The sequence below is a fragment of the Carex rostrata genome, chromosome 29, assembly GCF_964058835.1.
Source record: "Carex rostrata chromosome 29, lpCarRost1.2, whole genome shotgun sequence".
NCBI classification, from domain to species: Eukaryota; Viridiplantae; Streptophyta; class Magnoliopsida; order Poales; family Cyperaceae; genus Carex; species Carex rostrata.
The window spans coordinates 4,679,810-4,700,861 of record NC_135946.1 but is presented as its reverse complement, the minus strand read 5'-3'; the positions used below and the strand labels follow the sequence as shown (position 1 = coordinate 4,700,861).

Here is a 21,052-nt window from a genome sequence, read left to right as displayed (position 1 = left end):
GAAAACAGGGAATGCTTTTGAAACATATGATAAGGCTCCACAAATAATAGTAAACATATGATATATGGAGTCGCTTTCTTGAATTATTAATAACTTGGTTGGGCCTCCAAGCCCATCTGAGGTTATTTTCATTGGTAGAGCCCACAATTGTGGTCATATTGGGCCTTGATTATTGAATTTTTTTTGTTTTTGTTTTTTGTTTTCAAATGATGACTCCAATACAAAATGTCCAAAATTAATTATTGCTAAAAGCAAGCAGGACTCGAATCCGATAGAAAAAACCATAACATTGTAATTCAAAGTTCAAAGATGCGATAGAAAAAACAAAGTTCCCAATATTTTGCACATTTTTAAATAAATGGAACTAGGTCTTTTTTAAAAAGACCACCAAGCCTGTAGCGAAGCATTAATAGGGGCCATTCACCGATGATCTTGGAGAGGAGTGGAAGAATGGTGCAGAGTACTAGTATAAGAATTGCAAGCCACTTGTTTTTGGGAGATATCACTGTGAACAAACTGGTACCAAAAGCAATTGCAGTAGCCCCATAGGCACACCACATTAGTGCCCTCGTTGTTTTCCGATAATTGAGCAGGAAATCCAAGTCCTCCCATGTCGCCAAAATGCAGAGAAATGCGACTGCAAGGGAAGAACACATTGCTATGGTGTCAGAGATGAGGAACACCTGGAAAGCTGCTTTCCTTGCAAAAAGAGGTTGTCCGGCATCAGAGGAATCAGAACTTAATCCTCCTGGTAATGTAAAAGCAGCAGCAAAAGTGATAGTAGCAAGGAGTGCAGCGACCAAAGATGTGTTGGCAGTGTACTTTGTTGTAAGTGAGTGGACCTTCTTTATTGCTTGCTCCTGGATCGTCTTTTTTGCATTATCTATTATTTCATAAGTCCATCCGGAGGGAATTACATTTGATAACAATGTGAATGACTCATTCTGTGACAGCAAATAAAAATAGGTAAAGTATATACATGATCTTTGTTGACCTTATATAAAAAAAAAAACTGAGTACATCTAGCGTGTTCCTAAGTTCACCAAGCCCTTTGTGAACTCAACTCTAAAACCAATGATATTGACTTTAAAGGACAAATCCAAACACTTGAAATCCTTCTACCATACAGGTGATTCTTCTACATTTACAAATTTTAAAGTTTCGAATTATTTTAATATAAAGTCAAGTAGTCAAAATTATAAGGTTTATAAATTAATTTTAATGCATTCATTTTTTGGACGTCTTTTGAGCACTTGACTCTATACAAAATTAATTTAAAATATAAAATATTTTACATGTAGATGCATCACTCATAAAGATAGAAGGATTTCAATGATTTGAATTTGTCGTTTGAAGCCAATCTGATATATTTTAGAATTGAGTTCACAAAAGGACTTAGTGAACTTAGGAACACCCTTGTTCTACTAAAAAAAACTAGCTACATCATGATTGGAATTAACAAATTGTATAAAATTAAATAAGTCCTGTGTGTAAGAACAATGAAAATTAAATAACTTACCCACTTCAAAGTCTTCCATAAGGCGGTCTGTTCATAGACTAAGTCAAGTGCAAGATCATTGGAAACATTAAGAGCAGTATAATCCTGTCCTGCATGGGTTAGTAAAGAACGAAGGATCTTCGGGTCGCACTTGCGAGCAGCAGAATGTAGGGGAAGCTCGCCATAATTGTTGGCTTGGTTAATAAACCTATGAAGCTGGGGTGTGCTTAGTATGTAGTCAACTAAATGTGGTTGCTCAAAATAAATAGCCTCATGGAGTGCATTGAATCCATATTTCTCGGGAGTATACACAGAATCAGGGCAAGTGCTCATGATCTCTTCCGCAATTGGCAGATAGCCTTTATGCACTGCCAAAATAAATGGAGTATATCCGTTTGATTCATTCTTAATATATGCCAAATTTGGATCATATTCCAATAATATCTTGACCAACATGAGTTTGTTTTCAAGTACAGCTCTGTGCATCGGATTGTATCCATCTTTGTCTTTATGGTATGCTAGTTGGGACTGTCCTACCAACAGTTGCTTAAGTATACCTGACAATACATGTCACGATAAAAATTAGAACATTTACTAAGACTGCCTAAAATCTTTGAGATGTAAGTGGTTCAAATGCATGGAGCAACAATAACGGATGCAAAACTTTCTAGGGCGATGACAAGAGCGACAAAAAAGTAAAAATCAGAATCAATTATTTTACCTTAATTACAATTGGAATCGACAAAATCAGATTATTTTTGCCAAAATCTTGTTTGTCTTAAAGAAAAAAAAAAGAAAAAAATGATAAAAAAATAATTTGTCAATAATTTATATTGAGACAAAAACTACATTCAAATAATCCACTAATATAATATAATACAAAAATGCAAATACATCATAGAGTTAATTTTAAATTAAATGTAACATAGAAAACACAATATATTTAAGAAATACTGACATTTAAATAATTCGGCAAAAAAATAAATTTCACTATTTGAAAGAAAAAGTAATTTTATAAAATATCTAAACAAATATTATTTCAGAGTTCACGGTGAGCTAATAACGGATAGTGTATCTAAACAAAAGAAAATGTATAAGCTTATGCACCAAGTCCACTCAAACGTTTTAGTTAAAAAGTTCCCTTTTGCTTTCTTTCTTCTCCCCATTTCCCCGATCCAGTTTCTTATTATTATTATTATTTTTTTTATCTTTCTTCTTTCCCCAATCGAAGTCTCTCCGATACCTGTCTTCCTAGTTCCCAATCCTAGCTATGAAAGAATCAGTCTAAAAGTAGAAAATTCGGTCTAAAATTCACTCTCAGCATAAATTGGTACAAAATCGGCTCGGTCTGGTCCGATTCCTCTCCGAGTAGTCCGATTCTGGTCTGACTCAGCCGAATTTGCTTTCTATGTTAATTTCACAAAACGAAATATGTACTTCTTAGGTTTGACTTATAACTGTAGACTTGAGATAATTTGAACAAATATTTCGATTAAAATTGGGTTAGTTCAAAAGCCAAGATAAAAGTTTTCTCAACTAAAATACATACATAAGACTAACTACAACAGAATGTGAATAACAATATGCACATATTGGGTTTATAAGTAATGAACCTCGATTATCGAAATTCACTGCAGCATGCATTGCTGATTCATTATTTGGGCCAAAAACTGCCGGAGATGGACCTGTGTGGTCTAATCTCACTGCAGCAGGCAAATCTGATTCTGTTCTTGGGCGAGAATTTTCCGAAGATGGGTTTTCTTGCAATTGCTCTACAACTTCAGAATATTCTGCATAAGGAGTCTCAATTAGTATGAAAAATAGCATGCACAGAATTAAGGTTACAAGTAATGAACCTGTGTGGTCTAATCTCACTGCAGCAGGCAAATCTGACTCTGTTCTTGGACGAGAATTTGCCGAAGATTGGATTTGTAGCAATCGCTCTATAACTCTAGAATATCCTCTGCGGGCCGCCATATACATGGGCGATTCCCCAGTATTGGTAACTTGCTCTGACAGTTCTGGCTCTATATCCAAGAGCTGTAGTGCGAAATCTTCAAAACCATTGCGCATGGCATGATGCAACGCGTTTTCGTTGCGCCTATCGGCCTTCAAGAGCATGCGGTTGAACGACCTTCCTTCCTCCAAATCATTATGCTGCATATACTGTGATGCAGCAGTGATGATGTCAGAAGCCAACGAAATGTTAGCTGCCATCAGAGCTGCTATCAGTGGGGTCTCGCCATCAATGTTGGTGCCGGAGAAGAGGGAAGGGGCTTGGGACCAGACCTCCCTTGCAAACTCATGATGGCCGAGCATGGCAGCAATGTGAAGGCAGTTGTTTTTGTGAGGAGTGGTAGAGAACAGGATATCAGGGTTGCAGAGGCTGAAATCACCTTTCTTGCATGCTTTGAGGAGCTGTCGTAGTTCTTGTGCGTCGACTGGGATAACAGGTGGGCCGGAATAGGAGGCTGTGATAGCTGAAGACGAAGCTGAGCGAGCTGAATTGCTCATGCTTTCTTGCTTGCTTCGTAAGCCGCCTTAATTTATGTATTGATCTTGAGAAGGTATAATGGATTTATATATCTCTAAAGTTAAGGAACTTCGTTCACGTTCTTACACATTAGCTAGCTGTACACACTTACAAACAAAAGATTATCATTTATTAAGGGAAAATGAAATATTATTATGTCATATATGATTCGGTGTCCTCTTTTCATGGAAGAAGTTGGATATTCTGAGTGGGAGGAGAAATAGATTACCGGGGGGAAATACTCATTTTCGTTATTAAAAGAGGACGCCTTTCTAAACAAGAAGAAAGTAAAAATGACTTGTTCCAAAGCATTAAGAAGTGGCGAATCTAGATTTCTAGGAAACGCACATAATTCTGTAATTTATTAAATGACATTTTTTTCTTTTAGACAATTTACAATAAAAATCTTCATTTATTTGTTGCAATTGGTAAAAAAAAAATACACTTACAGAAAAACGGGTGCTGGATTTAAAGGAACTTTTTCTTATATAAAAAAAAGGTCTAATTGTATTTGGCAGGTAGAAATGAATTCTGCTCCATCATACATTATTTTCCAACAGATTGTACCAGTTACGGGATCCATTTCCTCCCATGCAGGTACGTACCTGACTCAACACAATTGAAACAGACGGTCCAGATTTACTCTCAGCCCGTGTTTCTTCGGGATGATGCAGGGGGCAGTATTATTTGTGCTTTGAGATTCGTGCCAAGTTAAAAAGAACAATTTTGGATCATCCGATTCAATTGTACTCGGTCCGGTAACCTGAGGGGATGTGAATTCACCAGTTATGTAGGATCTATCTAATAAATAATCTGGTTTTTTTACCTTTGCTGGATGCCTTGAGGGGCTGTCGGTCCAATATCAGTAAGATCGGCGGCAGCAGGTAGGGGAAACTAAGCTAGCTGTTGTTGGATTTCCTTTTAGTCTACCGCTTGCTTTCTAAGGTCCCGTCTTCAATATATAGATGATACACTGCTCCATATATATTTAATCCCTTGTATTTCACCTACCATAAAGTGTTATAGATAACGTGGGCTCCATCGATCCATCAACCATACATTGCAAATATACTTCATTGACGTGGGCCCCATCATGTGTTATATACACCACCCATATACTTCAATAACGTGGACCCCATCAACCATACATTATAAAAAATCACTCCAATGTTCATACACAGTTTTTCATGAAGAACCTTCTACAATTGAGTTCAATTGTACACCGTTTATTGACTCAATTGTACACGGTTTATTAATAAATAAACGTGTATGAATGTTGGAGCACCTTTATACACGGTTCTTTATTAGAACTCATGTATAAATGTTAGAGCGCATTTTGGGAAACTCATTTTCTTGTTTTGGACACAAATTTAATGAAATTTTCTCGCATACGTGAATGATATGACGTATATGGTTAAGTTTTTTTAATAGTGATGCCATCTCATGATCCACCTTAATTATTTTCATTATCAATAAATAAACTAGTTTTGACGATTCTCTAAATCATATATTATATTGAATATTATTTTCTAAAGAAAACCAAAGACCTGGCTTAGCTGGTCGGTAGCATACCTATCATAGTGGACTGGAAAAATCTCTGAATAAGCTAGTTGCAAATAAGGACGATTTGCCTAATTATTTTGTGGCTGGATGATTTTTTCATACCATTATTATTATTATTTTTTTTTTGGTGGTAGCGATTCAAAGTAGATTCGGCCGACTTTTCAACCAAGCTAGACAAAGTCATTGGAATTTTGGTTTATTTGTTGACATTGGTAGAAAAAAAGTAAAAAACACATGCATTAGGTACTTTTCAAACACAAGCTTGCGGATGAACTTAGAATTGTCTATGCTTACGTCCGCCCAGGACAAGAAACAAAGACCTTAAAATTTGATTTTAAAATTAATTCTAAACAATCAGAGCCGTTCAACATCACCAAAATTTGTAAGGTACAGATTTTTTGTTTTATATATATATATATTCTTAATTTAATTTTTTTAAGGAAAAATTTTATACATTTAAAAATAAAGTACGTACGATTTTGAGACAGTACATAGGCTAGAAAATTGTTAATAGATAGGCCTCGTCACTGATGCATATTCAATTTTTGTAAGGTCGAGGTATCTAAATATTGTCGAGGTCAATATAAAGCCCATATTTAAAAAAATAATAATAAAAGAGAGCTAGAGATTACTACTTGAGAGTACAATTAATATGTCCATATAGATTACACAAGAAATTCTGACCAAATCGTAGTCGTAGATATTTAGTTTAATTTTCTTTTAAGATGATAAAACTAAAAATTTCGGGTAATATACAAACTATATACCATTTACCAATAACTCGGTCATAGATATGTCCATATGTGAAAAAATTAAATTGAAAAATTACATTAATCCCCCCTTTCTAGTCTCCCAAAAATCTCTGTAGCAACAATTTTCTAATGATGTATTATGGTCCCCACAAATTATATGATCCCTCTTCCTCAGTCTCTGCACTTGCATGTCATCGCCTCAACCTTCATAGGTATAAATATTTGAAAAATATATTAATACTTTGATGCATAACTTGATATAATCATCATCTTTTTCCAGTTCCTCAATCACCTCCACGTTAACCTTCCTCTAACAACATTACTTTTCTCATAAGTACAAATATTTCAGTGCATAAATATAAATACTTGCAATACTTGATATTAACACTTTCAGACATCTGACTTTGGCAATCTCTCATCTCTAATAAAAATAGTTGACCTCATAGGTATAAATACTTGAAAACTAAAGAATAAATACTTGAAAACTAAAGAATAAATACTTGAAAACTAAAATATTAATACCTGAAGATTAACCTTTGTACAATATGTCTTTATAAATATATGTAGTTCAGTGCATAAGTATAGATACTTGCAATACTTGACATTAATACTTTCTGACGTCATCCAGCATCATATGTAAAATAAGTATCAAGTTTTGCGGTTTCCCCAAATAGTTCTGACAATATTAATACTTTTAGAAATGTGTATGGTCTCCCCCCACCATGTAGATTGAGTCCCCCAAATAGTTGAGAGGGACAATATTAGGAAAAAAATCCAGTGTAGAGTTTTGCGGCCCTTCAAGTAGTTATGGTGTGGGGATTTTGCTAATTAGAGAAGATAGGAAATGGTGCGGGACGATGCTTGAGGGACACATTTCATTTAATAAACCTTGTTCAGTTCATAGAGATAAATATTTTGATACTTAATTAGTACTGTTAAATACTTAAATACTTAATGTTAAATACACAGGTCAGTTTATAGAAATTAATGTCTGAGTGGTCCCCCAACGAGTTATGGTTCCCCTCTGGTAGTTATGATACGGAGATTTTGGAAGATTTTAGTGTGGATACTGCTATGAGCTAATTATCTAGCGATGCCAATTAAAATATTCCATGTAAAGAATAGCTTTAATATATGCCAATGGTTTGGGAAGTCCAGATCTTATTTATGTAGCTCACATGCACAATGCTATTTACTATTTTTTTTCTTATTTAAAAATTAACTAGAAATTTTCAAACCGAAAATTTGTGATCTCGTATACAGAAGATATTAACTTTGACACACGACCAAAGTCAAATTCGCACAACACTACTGGCTTAAATATTGATTAGAAGCCATTAATTTTGTCGTGTTTTGTGCTTTATGAGGTCTTTGAATGCCTTTCTATTTTTTGTTTTAATGTGGATTGGTCCAGGGGTGTCAAGGGATTTGTACCAGTGGATCTGGTACATATATATTCCATGAGCTTTACCCATTGATATGCAATTGCAACTCATGACTATGGATTTTGTTTGTGGCTATCATGCAAATGGAATCTGGAGGAATAAGAAATCATTATTTTCAAACAAAAGATAATAAGAATTTAAGCATAGAGTGCTTACCTTAAGCTCCTGATTAGGATTTTTTTTTTTTTTTCATTTGGATTTACTTGTTTTGTAACATAACTAATGTATCAAACATTTATCAATCAAATAGAGTCTAGACTTCTGTTTTACTAAAAAAAAAAAACAATTTAAGCATAGAGATATTAGGCATCTTGAAATAGTTTAACATAGTATAATATAGTTGCAAGTACCTTTTTTTTATTATTATCAATGAATAGGGCCAATTGAAGAGAATAGTATAACCCTCTAAAACTCAATTATTGTTTCTCAAGCATCCAGAAGTGTCAAGAATTAGTCTCAAGACAAAAAGTTATATTTACAGAAAATATAACAATTATTAGAAGAAAAAAAACATGCATTGAACCTACCTTTTCTGTTTACAAAACAGTTCACACACAAAAGAAAAAAGGATTTCTTTCAATGGTTCATAAAATATTCTGTAAGGTCTTTTGCCAATATAACCCTCTAAAACTCAATTTTGTTTCTCAAGCATCCAGAAGTGAAGAAAAAAAAGTTATATTTATAGAAAATATGACAATAATAAAAAAAAAAAACTCTGAACCTACATCTTGTGTTTACAAATCACTTCATACCAAAAGATGGATTGCTTTATATCATATAGTTTCATATTATCATTTAAAGGAGTAATTAAAGTTGCAACCAACCTATTGTGGTTTCAAAGAGCTGGGAAGTACAGCGTTCTCCCGTCAAGGTAATCAACTGATCATTCAAGTACGAATATTTGCATTTCCCTTTATAAAATGGTAGGGCCGAACAACTTCTCCTTGGTCTAAATGTAACCTTACAATGACGAGCTAAAGGGTGGCACTAGTACAAAAAATCCCTTATCAACTGTTAAAATATCCTTATGCTGACTGTTATAGAGGTATCAGTGATGGCAAAGTAAGTATAACCTTTACTGACAGGTAAAAAATAGTAAGTATAGGTCCTCAACACTACGGTTTATATAAACAATCAGTGCTGGTTGTCAACAGTGACGGTTTAAAAACAGTTAGTGTAGGTCCTCAACACTGACGGGTAAAAAATGGTCAGCGTAGGACTTCAACATTGACGGTTTCAAAACTGTCAGTGGAGGTACCCTACACCGACGGGTGAAAAACAGTCAGTGCAGATTCCAAAATCTAAAGATGAAGTATTTGAGTGCTTTTATAAATTCTTATGCCTTACAGAAACACTATTTATTGCAAAACTGAAAATATTTAGATAAATAAACTAGTTTTGATGATTCTCTAAATCATATATTATATTAAATATTATTTTCTAGGACCAAAGACCTGGCCGGTAGCATACCTTTCATAGTGGACCGGAAAAATCTCTGAATAAGCTAGTGGCAAATAAGGACGATTTGCCTAATTTTTTGTGGCTGGATGATTTTTTCATACCATTATTTTTTCTTTTTTGTGGTAGTGATTCGAAGTAGATTCGGCCGACTTTTCAACCAAATTAGACAAAGTCATTGGAATTTTGGTTTATTTGCGGATGAGCGTAGAATTGTCTATGCTTACGTCCGCCCATGACAAGAAAGAAAGACCTTAAAATTTGATTTTAAAATTAATTCCAAACAATCAGAGCCGTTCAACATCACCAAAATTTGTAAGGTACAGATTTTTATATTTTTTTATATATTCTTTAATTTTTTTTAATGAAAATTTATACATTTAAAAATAAAGTGCGTACGATTTTGAGATCGTACATAGGCTAGAAAATTGTGAATAGGGAATTTTTTTATAAACCATAATTAAATTAATTAATTTTAGCAAAACAGCATGATTACTTTTCTTTTTTTTTTTTACAAAAACTATAATGACCGAATCCCCAATTCAGTCTCCACATTTTACTTTTTGGAGAGACCGAATAGGGGATTCGGTCTCCCTGTTATTTCCAGATTTTTGTCATGCTATCTGTGTAGAACTATATTTTTCTTGGGACCGAATAGGCTATTCGGTTCCCTGTATTTTTTTTTATAAACCATAATTAATAAAAATAATTAATAAAAATAATTTTTTTGTTTAGTATAATTTAGGTTTTTATAGTGTAATTATTAATTGTAGAATTTTTTAGTTTGCATGTAGAGTAATTTACCGACATTTTTATTAATATCCAACTTAAAATACAAATTATCAGATTTAAAGTACATATATTCAAACATCGATGCACTTCTGCCGTCGTTGCATAAAGCATCGGTGCGTTATCAATATTTTTGCACGGAAGCATTGTTGTTTTTTTAAAAAACTTTAAACAACCATAACTTTGATTAGGAAAGTCGGATTTCCGCGTATGACCACAATTCGGAAAGGGGGATGAGACAGATCCGGATTTTGCTTTGGGGGGAACCCCTAGGCATCCAAAGAATCAGAATTAAAAAAAAAACATCGTTTAGTGCCTCAAAAATTCAGTTTTGCATGTAGTATAAATCAATTGTTGAATGATTTAATTTTTTTAGTGTTATTTAGATTTTTGTAGTGTAATTGTAGAATAATGTAAAGTAATAGAATGAATGTTAATATTTAATTGGATTTACATGTCATGCATGTTAAAATATGGAGACCGAAATGGGGATTCGGTCCTTATGGTTTTTGTAAAAAAAAAAGTAATCATGCTGTGCTAAAATTAATTTAATTAATTATGGTTTATAAAAAAATTCGTTAATAGGCCTCGCCACTGATGCATATTGAATTTTTATAAGATCGAGGTATCTATATATTGTCAAGGTCAATATAAAGCCCTTACTAAAAAATTCTTCAAACAAATAAACTCAAACAAACCAATTATTTAGTTCTGGTTAATTTGGGATCAAAGATAAGGTCTTTAGCTCTGGTTATATTTGATATGTTTAGTTCAACAAGGTATGAAAAGCCTGGCCCAAACTATACGACCTAATGTGAAAGTTCATAAATGCTATTTGATATGTTTAGTTCAACAAGGTATGAAAACCCCGGCCCAATCAAATCAAGAGAGAAATGTGAAAGTTCATAAATGTGAAAGTCGGGTCACATGTAATGTGAAAGTTCATAAATGTTGTTTGATTTTGAAGAGAGAAACTTTGGATCCAATCAAATCAAGATATATATAAAATGAAATCTAGGGGATTGAGAAATTGATTTTAAATTTGTATTGGCCAGCTTATAGTTGTTAAATTTGTTAATAAAATAATGTTTATGGAATACGTATATCACCAAAAATTAATTTGAATTATTGAGAACAAGTTGATATAATTAAATTAAAGATGAATTGGTATCAAATTAATTTTTGTAAATTTTGAATTTACTCATCCCAACTCAATTTAATTGGGACAACAAAATCTGATGGTTAGACTTTGTACAAAATTTAATATAGAGTAAAAGAATAAAAATAAATATAAACAAATCTAACACTAAAATTATACTATGCGTCCAAAGATAGACTCATTGAAATTGTTTCAGGGAACAATAAGCAAATGTAGTTTTGTACAAAATTAAACATAATTAAAAAGGAAGAAAAAGCATAGCTATAGAAGCTCTCATACATGGGGTTTTTCATGAGCTCTCTCCTAATTTTCCCTTCTATATTAATCAAGGCTATTCTACTTATTTAGAGAATGACAAGTTATTAGACATAACAAGAAGTAATTAGGATTAATTACAAAAAATAAATAATAAATATACATAAAAAATTAATATCTCCAAGAAACAATATTTGATAAATATTGTCCGTGTGAAGATCAAATGTTGAAAACCTGAATATATTATTTTTTATAAATATAAAAAATTTAAAAGCTAAACCTCCATATTTATTTTAAAAAGAAAACAAAATAGACGGGAAACACGTTTCTAGCAATGATATATATTCTGATTAATGGATGTTGATATAAGCAACGTGATATCATATTTGTGTTTGATTGAGGTTGATGCAAGGTGATATGGGACACGTTTTTTAGCAACGATATACACATCAATTTGACTAGCATTAATTGAGGTTGATGCAAGTCAATCTAGCTTCATATCATATTCGATCTCTCTCTCTCTCTTTCATTGAGGTTGATGCAACCCTTGTTGCAAGGGACAAATGTCAAATGTACATGATATCCCTCATTCTCACCCTTTCACATACCTTAATAGACAAATGCATGTTGCTTTATTTTGGTGATGCTCTCTGGCATCGTTTGTGCTGCCCAACATGAAATGAACTTTCCACTCCATAGAAATTTATCCTATAATATCTAGTAGGGGTCGCAACGAGCTGGTTTGTCACAAGTTAGGCTCAGCTTGAACTCATCACGAGCTGGCTCGTCTAAGTCATGAGCAAGCTGACTTTAGAGATCCAAACTGAAATTTCAGTTTGAAATCGTCACGAGCTGGACCGAGCTAGCTCGCGAGTAAGCTCGCTGGATCTGACTGGACCTTTTCTGAAGAAGAAAATAAATTATACAAACTTTTTGGACTGAGTTGAACCGAACTAGACAGTATAAAATGCACACAAATTGATCCTAACAGGGCTAGCTTGCGAGCTAGGCTCCAGCTTGAACTCGTTAATTTTGGACCGAGCTAGTGACGAGTTGGCTCGTTAACAGCTTGATCCAATAACAAACAAGCTGTTAGCGAATGAGATAGATACGAATCACGATTCAGCCACAGACTACAAGATATTTTGCCACCCCTACTTGAGAGGATGGTTCTATATCTATATATCTCACTTCAAACTATTTCTTTCTAAGAGAATAATAGTTTAATTTTTTCAAATTTCAATTTCTGAAAGAGTTGAATATGAATTTTGAAATTACAACCTTACATAAGCAACAAAAATAATAATCCAGCTACTAATATTTAGCAAGCAATACATGGTAAAACAACTTCTACAAATTGTAGTAAGCAAATGTTTAAATAGTATTTATCGTGTCATAGCATAATGACTAAAAAAACGATGCTATTGTCATATAGCACCACTATAGCGCTATAACTTTTATAGTTCGAAAATGCTATAGTGGCTTTATAGCACTATTTAGAACCTTGATAACAAGCAATGTTTCCTTTACATACTATTTTAATAGTATGCAAAGTGCATTTTTAATTTTGCGCTAAAATGCTTCTATATATAGATGCCATGAATTATTTTTAGAATACATAGATGCTATAATGTAAATGTTGTATTGGTTTAAATTTACTTTGAATATTCATTTACTCATTACAATTTATGAGTTTAATATTCAATATATTTGTATGTAGGTAAAAAAAAAAGATTCCTAATTATACAGGCTTGTGTATAACATATCTATATTAATCGTTAATTTTAAGAATTAATTTTACGCATAATATATACATAAATTAGACTCGTATTATTCACACAATTTATGAACATTTTTGTTTTACTTTGTAAAAGGATCAGTATTTTATAATATTGTTTATATTTTACAAAATATATAACTATTTATAAATTATATCCTAATAAACGCAACCTTTTAAATCTTATTCGGATTTGTTACTATGGTACAAATTGCTAGTCTATCCAGAAATAACAATGATAGTGTATTTTTTTTATAAATTGATTGTATCATACTTATCCAAATACTTGGATCATATTTTAAAATGATAAAACAATCAACGATATAATCTGACTAATTAAACCGCCCCCTGATTAAACTAGTGACCCAATGAACATTATAGTGTGATACAAAACAAAATGAAATATTATTCTAAATTATTGCCTTTTATGTTGCTCCCATTGTATTTTTTTTATTTCTTGAAAATCCCCACCATCATATATATATATATATATATATATATCACTACAACAATGTAGGTACTTTTTGCGAGAGAAAAAACAAATTTATGACGGTACTCCCTCGCGAAAAGTACCGTCGCAAAAAGTCATTTTTTTATCCTCGCGAAAGGTGTCTCATTCTTGTTGTGTATATATATATATAGCTGTTGATAGTGCATTTACAATAATAAAAGAAAAATGACAATAATTGATAGTACATTTAATATTCATTTGTTTTATATAATTTTTTTTTTCAAAAAAGAAACACCATATATAAAATAAATCTTGCAATAAACTTTTCACGAGTAAACCTTATCCAATGGGAAAGCACATATCCGGGCTATAGCATGGGGAGATTGTTATAATAGAATAGCCCAGGTAACTTGAGTTCGAGCATACTTTTATTTTGACAACGAATTTATTTTGAATTTGATATATTTTCTTAAGCATAAGATGAGAATAAAAGCCCTTCAACTCATTTAAATGGTATTGTAGCATTATTTGTAGAAAAAAAATTAATATTTAAAATTTGCTAAATTAGTAATTGCTTCACATCATTGCAACTGAAATTGTAATTGACATGTTAACATATGTCAACATTTACAATTCATTTTTTATGTAGAATGAAAATGCTCTTAGATATTTAATTATCCTAGAAGCCAAATCAGTGTTGGTTGACAAGTAGATTTGATGTCCTAATTTTTTTTTTAAGTATTTACATATAAAGATGTTTATGTTTAATGGATGAAAGGTGCGTTTTTAGTTCACGAGATCAAAATGCATGAAAAAGACCTAGAAGAGGACCAGCATTGGCAGGAACGCATATTTTTTTATGTTCTCATATCCAAACAGATTTATATAGTTCATGAGATAACATGTTGTCAAGGCCAAGGAGTACCAGTTTTAATGTTTTTTGTATACTTGTATTAAAAAATGGGGAATTTCATCATAAAATAAACCTTGCAATAAACTTTCACGACTAAACTTGTCACGAGTAACTTGTACTGTTCATGGGCTCTGAGAAATTAAATGTAGGCTTGGTAATGATAAGCCTTGTTTGTGTATTGGGCTTTATTCAACGAGGCCTTTTTTTAACATATATATTTCTTAGCTGCCAGCGAGCTAGGTCAAGCAGCAGTAGTCCAGACTAGGACAATGAAGCCGAATACATGGGTGGGCAAGAAACAGGGAATGCTTTTGGAAACATATGATAAGGCTCCACAAATAATAGTAATCATATGATATATGGAGTCGCTTTCTTAAATTATTAATAACTTGGTTGGGCCTCCAAGCCCATCTGAGATTATTTTCATTGGTAGAGCCCACAATTGTGGTCATGTTGGGCCTTGATTATATTTTCCACGTTTTTGGAGACTTTTAGTACAAGGCATTAGTCAAAGGTTGTGCTTTTATCTCCGATACTTTTTTAATATCCAACATTAAATAAAATAAAATGACCGGTCAATTTTTTTTTTAAATATTCAACTATATATTCTTATTTTATAAACTTTCAAAAAGAACAAGTAATTTTTGATGGTGTGAGTATGGTTGGAGCTTATGCCTCACCAGAAGAGGTCCCTGATTAGAATTCTGGTGCAGGCAATTTTTTTTTTGTTTTCAAATAATGACTCCAATACAAATGTCCAAAATTAATTATTGCTAGAAGCGGGACTCGAACTAATAATATATGGTTCTCCACTTTGTCAACTACCATTACACTAGCTATCAATCTGTGTTAGAATATATATCTATTGTTATAATACATGTATTGGATTAGATAAATTAAAATAACAACACGATTAGTATAATTATTTTATAATTAGCTCTTAATTAGTATTTATTTTATAAATAGTTATTAATTAATTAAATTAGTTATTAATTAGTAGAACCAAAATTAGTATAATTACTATAAATAGTCAATTATTTAGTGTAATTAGTTATATAACTAAATATACTAATTTTTTAAGATAAACTAAAATATTAGTATACTAATTAGCATATTTATCTAAAAAATTAGTATACTAATTTGTATTATTTTAGTTATCTAAAAAAAGTATATTTAGTTGTAAATTGGTTTACTAATTTATAACCAACTATACCAAATAATTGACTAATTATACTAATTTTAGTACAAATTATACTAATTAAGAACTAATTATATTAATTAATAACTATTTATAAAAAAAATATACTAATTAAGAACTAATTATATTAATTAATAACTATTTATAAAAATATACTAATTAATAACTAATTATAAAATAATTATACTAATCGTGTTGTTATTTTAGTTTATCTAATCCAACACTTGTATTATAGCAATAGATATATTTTCCAACACAAAAGGATAGTTGTTGACAAAATTGAGAATCATATATCCCGGGTTCGAGTCCCGCTTCTAGCAATAATTAATTTGGGACATTTGTCGTACCACCCACAACATCAAGAATTACTCCTTCAATTTGAAGGTTTATAAAATAATAATATATGGTTCATATTTAAAAAAAAAGTACCTGACCGGCCAAAAACTTGTCCGGTACGTATTTTTATTCCAATCGGCCAAAAAATGGCCGGTCTGGAAAATACCCAGTTTTGCTAAATATATTTGATATTTTTTAGTTAATGTTGGATATGAAAATAAATATCGGCTTTTATGTTTTATCCTTGTGCTCTTATATATATTCTTTATGCAAAGATGTTATCTGGTAGAAATAGGAAGAGGTGTCGGTGCAATAAATTTCTCATATTGAAACCCTGGTAAATGGTAATAGTTGTCAATTGATTTTTCAAGTGTAACTAGGTACAATATCTAATACCACTTCTAATATGGCGGTTCCCAATATATTGCAGCGAGTTTCTAAATATATAAGAGCAATAACCATTTCACCTAATATGATATAAAAATATGAGGAGGGTTCAAATGCCTTCATTTTTTGTACCTCCATCATGCCTCTATTTTTTAAAATTTTAATAACTCAAAATTTAAATTTTAAAATTCAAAATAAAACCGTTGGATATGAACTACATCATTTTATCTATGCACGTGTAGTAAATTATGACATTTCAACTTTGTTTTGGTTGTCATCTTGAGCTTATAAAAATATATACTAATGTGGATAATTTTTAGACGTTGATTTTTCATCTTATTGATTCATATAAAAGAAAAATCAAAATGTGATAATTTTTTATAGACACATAGAGAAAATAAGATAGATCACATCTAACGGCTTTAATTTGACGTTTAAGTTTTAAACTTTGAGTTATTTAAGTTTTTAAAAATGGAGGCATGATGAAGGCACAAAAAATGGAGGCACAAAAAATGGAGGCATTTGAACCCTCATCTAAAAATATTAGGTTCATACTAAAATAAGCCTAAAAAATTACACTGAAATAAGCCATTTCCCAATATACAGTTCCCAATACATAGCTAGCGAAACTAAAAATTACACTGAAAAACTGTATTACTTACTTAACTGTGCTCTGTTTTATATGAACTGTAGTCGTTATTGTACATGTACAGATGATAAGTAGTTAACCTTTCAATAATCAATTTACTTATTTTCTGCTCGATTCTAAGCATTTAGTACAAAATTATGAATATTAAAAATGAAATCAGTATTAAGAAGGAGATAGAAGACAAAAATGAAAATTAGTGTTTGTAATAAAAAAGAGAGATTACAAGTGGAGCATCAAAGTGGAGCACAGAAATGAAGATTACAAGGAAGAGATAAATTATGACATGAGAGGGAGGAGGAGAAGAGAAGGTGAACCAACCCTTATCAGGACAAATAATTACTACATTCAATTGAAACCATAGCATTGTAATTCATAGTTGAAAGATGCGATAGAAAAAACAAAGTTCCCAATATTTTGCACTTTTTTAAATATTTGGAACTAGGCCTTTTTCAGAAAGGCCACTAATTAGCCTGTAGCGAAGTTCTAATAGGGGCCATTCACCGATGATCTTGGAGAGGAGTGGAAGAATGGTGCAGAATACTAGTATAAGAATTGCAAGCCACAAGTTTTTGGGGGCTATCACTGTGAACAAACCGGTACCAAAAGCAATTGCAGTAGCCCCATAGGCACACCACATTAGTGCCCTCGTTGTTTTCCTATAATTGCGCATGAAATCCAAGTCCTCCCATGAAGCAAAAAAGCAGTGAAATGTGACAACAAGGGACAAACACATAGCTATGGTGTCAGCGATGAGAAACACCTGAAAAGCTGCTTTCCTTGCGAAAAGGGGTTGTCCGGCATCAGAGGAATCAGAACTGAATCCTCCTGGCAATGTAAAAACAGCAGCAAAAGTGATAGTAACAAGTAGGGCAGAGACCAAAGATGTGTTGGAAATGTACTGTGTTGTAAGTAATTTGGCCTTCTTAATTGCTTGTTTCTGGAACATCCTTTTTGCATCATCTCTTATTTGGTAATTCCATGCGGAGGGAATTACATTTGACAACAATGTGAACGACTCATTCTGTGACAGCAAATAAAAATAGGTAAAATATATACATAATCTTTCTTGACCTAAGTTCACCAAGCCCTTTGTGAACTCAACTCTAAAACCAATGAAATTGGCTTCAAACGACGAATTCAAACCATTAAAATCTTTCTACCGTACAAGTGATTAATTTACATGTAAAATTTTAAAGTTTTGAATTATTTTAGTATAAAGTCAAGTGGTCAAAATTAAAATGTTTATTAATTAATTTTAATGCATTCATTTTTTTAGCATCGTTTGACCACTTGACTCTATACAAAATTAATTTAAAATTTAAAATCTTTTACACGTATATGCATCACTCATAAGATAGAAGGATTTCAATAATTTTGATTCGTTATTTGAAATCAATCCGATAGATTTTAGAACTGAGTCCACAAAAAGACTTCATCAACTTAGGAACACCTAAGTTGTACTAAAATTGTATGGAATTAACGAATTGCATAAAATTAAATAAGTGTTGTGTGTAAGAGCAATGAAAATTAAATAACTTACCCACTTCAAAGTCTTCCATAATTTTTTCTCTCCATAGATTTCATTGACAGCATGATTGTTGTAAACATTAACTGCAGTATAATCCTGTCCTGCATGGGTTAGTAAAGAACGAAGGATCTTCGGGTCGCACTTGCGAGCAGCTACATGCAGGGGAAGCTCGCCATTATTTTCGGCTTGGTTAATAAGCCTATGAAGCTGGGTTGTTCGGAGTATGTAGTCAACTAAATGTGGTTTCTCACAATAAATAGCCTCATGGAGTGCATTGAATCCATCTTTGTCGGGAGTATACACAGAATCAGGGCAAGTGCTCATGATCTCTTTCGCAATTGGCAAATAGCCTTTTTCAACTGCCGTCATAAATGGAGTATATCCGGTTGGTTCATGCTTAATATATGCCAAATTAGGATCATATTCCAAGAATATCTTGACCAACATGAGTTTGTTTTCAAGTACAGCTCTGAGCATCGGATTGCTTCCATTTTTGTCTTTATGGTATGCTAGTTGGGACTGTCCTTCCAACAGTTGCTTAACTATACCTGACAATACATGTCATGACAAAATTAGAACATTTACTAAGACTGCCTAAAATCTATGAGATGTAAGTGGTTCAAATGCATGGAGCAACAATAACGGATGCAAAACTTTCTAGGATGGCAAGAGCGACATAGAAGTAAAAATCAGAATCGATTATTCGACCTTACAATCAGAATCGACTAAATCAGATTTATTTTTCCAAAAACCTATTTGTCTTAAAGAAAAAAAATAAAAAAATGATAAAAAATAGTTTGTCAATAATTTATATTGAGACAAAAACTACATTCAAATAATCCACTAATATAATATAATACAAAAATGCAAATGCATCATAGAGTTAATTTTAAATTAAATGTAACATAGAAAACACAATATATTTAAGAAATACTGACATAAACAAATATTATATCAGAGTTCACGGTGAGCCAATAACCGATAGTATATCTAAACAAAAGAAAATGTATAGGCTTATGCACCAAGTTCACTCAAACTTTTTAGTTAAAAAGTTCCCTTCTTCTTTCTTTCTTCTCCCCATTTCCCCAACCCAGTTTCTTATTTATTTTTTGTCTTTCTTCTTTCCCCAATCGAAGTCTCTCTGATACCTGTCGTCCTACTCGGTATTCCTCTAAAATTCACTCACACCATAAATTCATACAAAATTCGGCTCGGTCTGGTCCAATTCCTCTCCGAATGGTCCGATTCCGGTCTGACTCAGCCGAATTTGCCTTCTATGTTAATTTCACAAAACGAAATGAGTACTTTTTAGTTTTGACTTGTGACTATAAACTTGAGATAATTAGAACAAATATTCCGAGTCAAATATGTCAGTCAAAAGCCAAAAAAAAAATGTTTCCTCAACTGAAATACAAACATAAGGCTAACCACAACAGAATGTAAGGTTGCATATGAAGTATCTAATTAGTATGAAAAATAAAATTCACAGAATGGGCTTATAAGTAATGAACCTGGGTGATCGTATTCCACTGCAGCATGCATAGCTGATTCATTAAGTGGACCAAGAACTGCCGAAGATGGGATTTGTAACAATCGCTCTATAACTCTAGAATATCCTCTGCGGGCCGCCATATACATGGGCGATTCCCCAGTATTGGTAACTTGCTCTGACAGTTCTGGCTCTATGTCCAAGAGCTGTAGTGTGAAATCTTCAAAGCCATTGCGCATGGCATGATGCAACGCATTTTCGTTGCGCCTATCGGCCTTCAAGAGCATGCGGTTGAACGACATTACTTCCTCTAAATCATTATGCTGCATATACTGTGATGCAGCAGTGATGATGTCAGAAGCCAACGAAAGGTTAGCTGCCATCAGAGCTGCTATCAGTGGGGTCTCGCCATCAATGTTGGTGTCGGAGAAGAGGGAAGGGGCTTGGGACCAGACCTCCCTTGCAAACTCGTCATGGCCAAGCATGGCGGCAATGTGAAGGCAGTTGTTTTTGTGAGGAGTGGTAGAGAGCAGGATATCAGGGTCAGCAATAACCAAGTGGTTGCAGAGGGCGAAATCACCTTTGTTGCATGCGTTGAGGAACTGTCATAGTTGTGGGTCCATTGGGATAATAGGTGGTCTGGAAGAGGAAGCTATGCTAGCTGAATTGCTCATGCTTTCTTTCTTGCTTTGTTAGTAACCTTAATTTGTGTATTGATCTTGAGAAGATAAAGTGGATTTATATATCTCCCAAGTTAAGAAACTTCTCGCACGTTCTCACACGTTTGCTAGCTGTACACAACTTACAAACAAAAGATAATCATTTATTAAGAAAACAAAATATTATTTATGTCATATATGATTCGTTGTCCT

General features: G+C 32.6%; 2 protein-coding genes across 5 annotated transcripts; both read right to left on the bottom strand.

Annotated features, from left to right (window-relative positions):
• Nucleotides 1-265: 265 nt before the first annotated feature.
• LOC144546135 (protein ACCELERATED CELL DEATH 6-like) lies at nt 266-4,990 on the bottom strand. Of its 4 annotated transcripts, none has more exons than XM_078294661.1 (4): nt 4,858-4,990; nt 3,112-4,129; nt 1,520-2,055; nt 266-944 (listed from the first exon to the last, which is right to left on the bottom strand). In XM_078294661.1, the coding sequence occupies exons 2-4, from the start codon at nt 4,010-4,012 to the stop codon at nt 351-353; spliced, it is 2,031 nt and encodes a 676-aa protein (XP_078150787.1). In that variant the 5' UTR covers nt 4,013-4,129; nt 4,858-4,990; the 3' UTR covers nt 266-350. The 4 variants fall into 4 exon arrangements, with proteins under 4 accessions (XP_078150787.1, XP_078150786.1, XP_078150788.1 ...); XM_078294660.1 differs by having other exon boundaries at nt 3,112-4,138; nt 4,858-4,980; XM_078294662.1 differs by having other exon boundaries at nt 3,112-3,288; nt 3,355-4,978.
• A 12,597-nt stretch (nt 4,991-17,587) lies between these two features.
• Nucleotides 17,588-20,665, bottom strand: LOC144546186 (protein ACCELERATED CELL DEATH 6-like). Its single transcript, XM_078294709.1, has 3 exons — nt 20,203-20,665; nt 18,704-19,239; nt 17,588-18,184 (listed from the first exon to the last, which is right to left on the bottom strand). The coding sequence occupies exons 1-3, from the start codon at nt 20,663-20,665 to the stop codon at nt 17,588-17,590; spliced, it is 1,596 nt and encodes a 531-aa protein (XP_078150835.1).
• Nucleotides 20,666-21,052: the final 387 nt, after the last annotated feature.

Coding starts and splice junctions, on each gene's coding strand:
- LOC144546135 (XM_078294661.1), bottom strand. CDS start 4,012: ATGAGCAATTCAGCTCGCTCAGCTTCGTCTTCAGCTATCACAGCCTCC. Junction 2,056..3,111: donor AGTGAATTTCGATAATCGAG/GTTCATTACTTA, acceptor ATGTATTGTCAG/GTATACTTAAGCAACTGTTG. Junction 945..1,519: donor TATGGAAGACTTTGAAGTGG/GTAAGTTATTTA, acceptor TTGCTGTCACAG/AATGAGTCATTCACATTGTT.
- LOC144546186 (XM_078294709.1), bottom strand. CDS start 20,665: ATGCTTGGCCATGACGAGTTTGCAAGGGAGGTCTGGTCCCAAGCCCCT. Junction 19,240..20,202: donor AGTGGAATACGATCACCCAG/GTTCATTACTTA, acceptor ATGTATTGTCAG/GTATAGTTAAGCAACTGTTG. Junction 18,185..18,703: donor TATGGAAGACTTTGAAGTGG/GTAAGTTATTTA, acceptor TTGCTGTCACAG/AATGAGTCGTTCACATTGTT.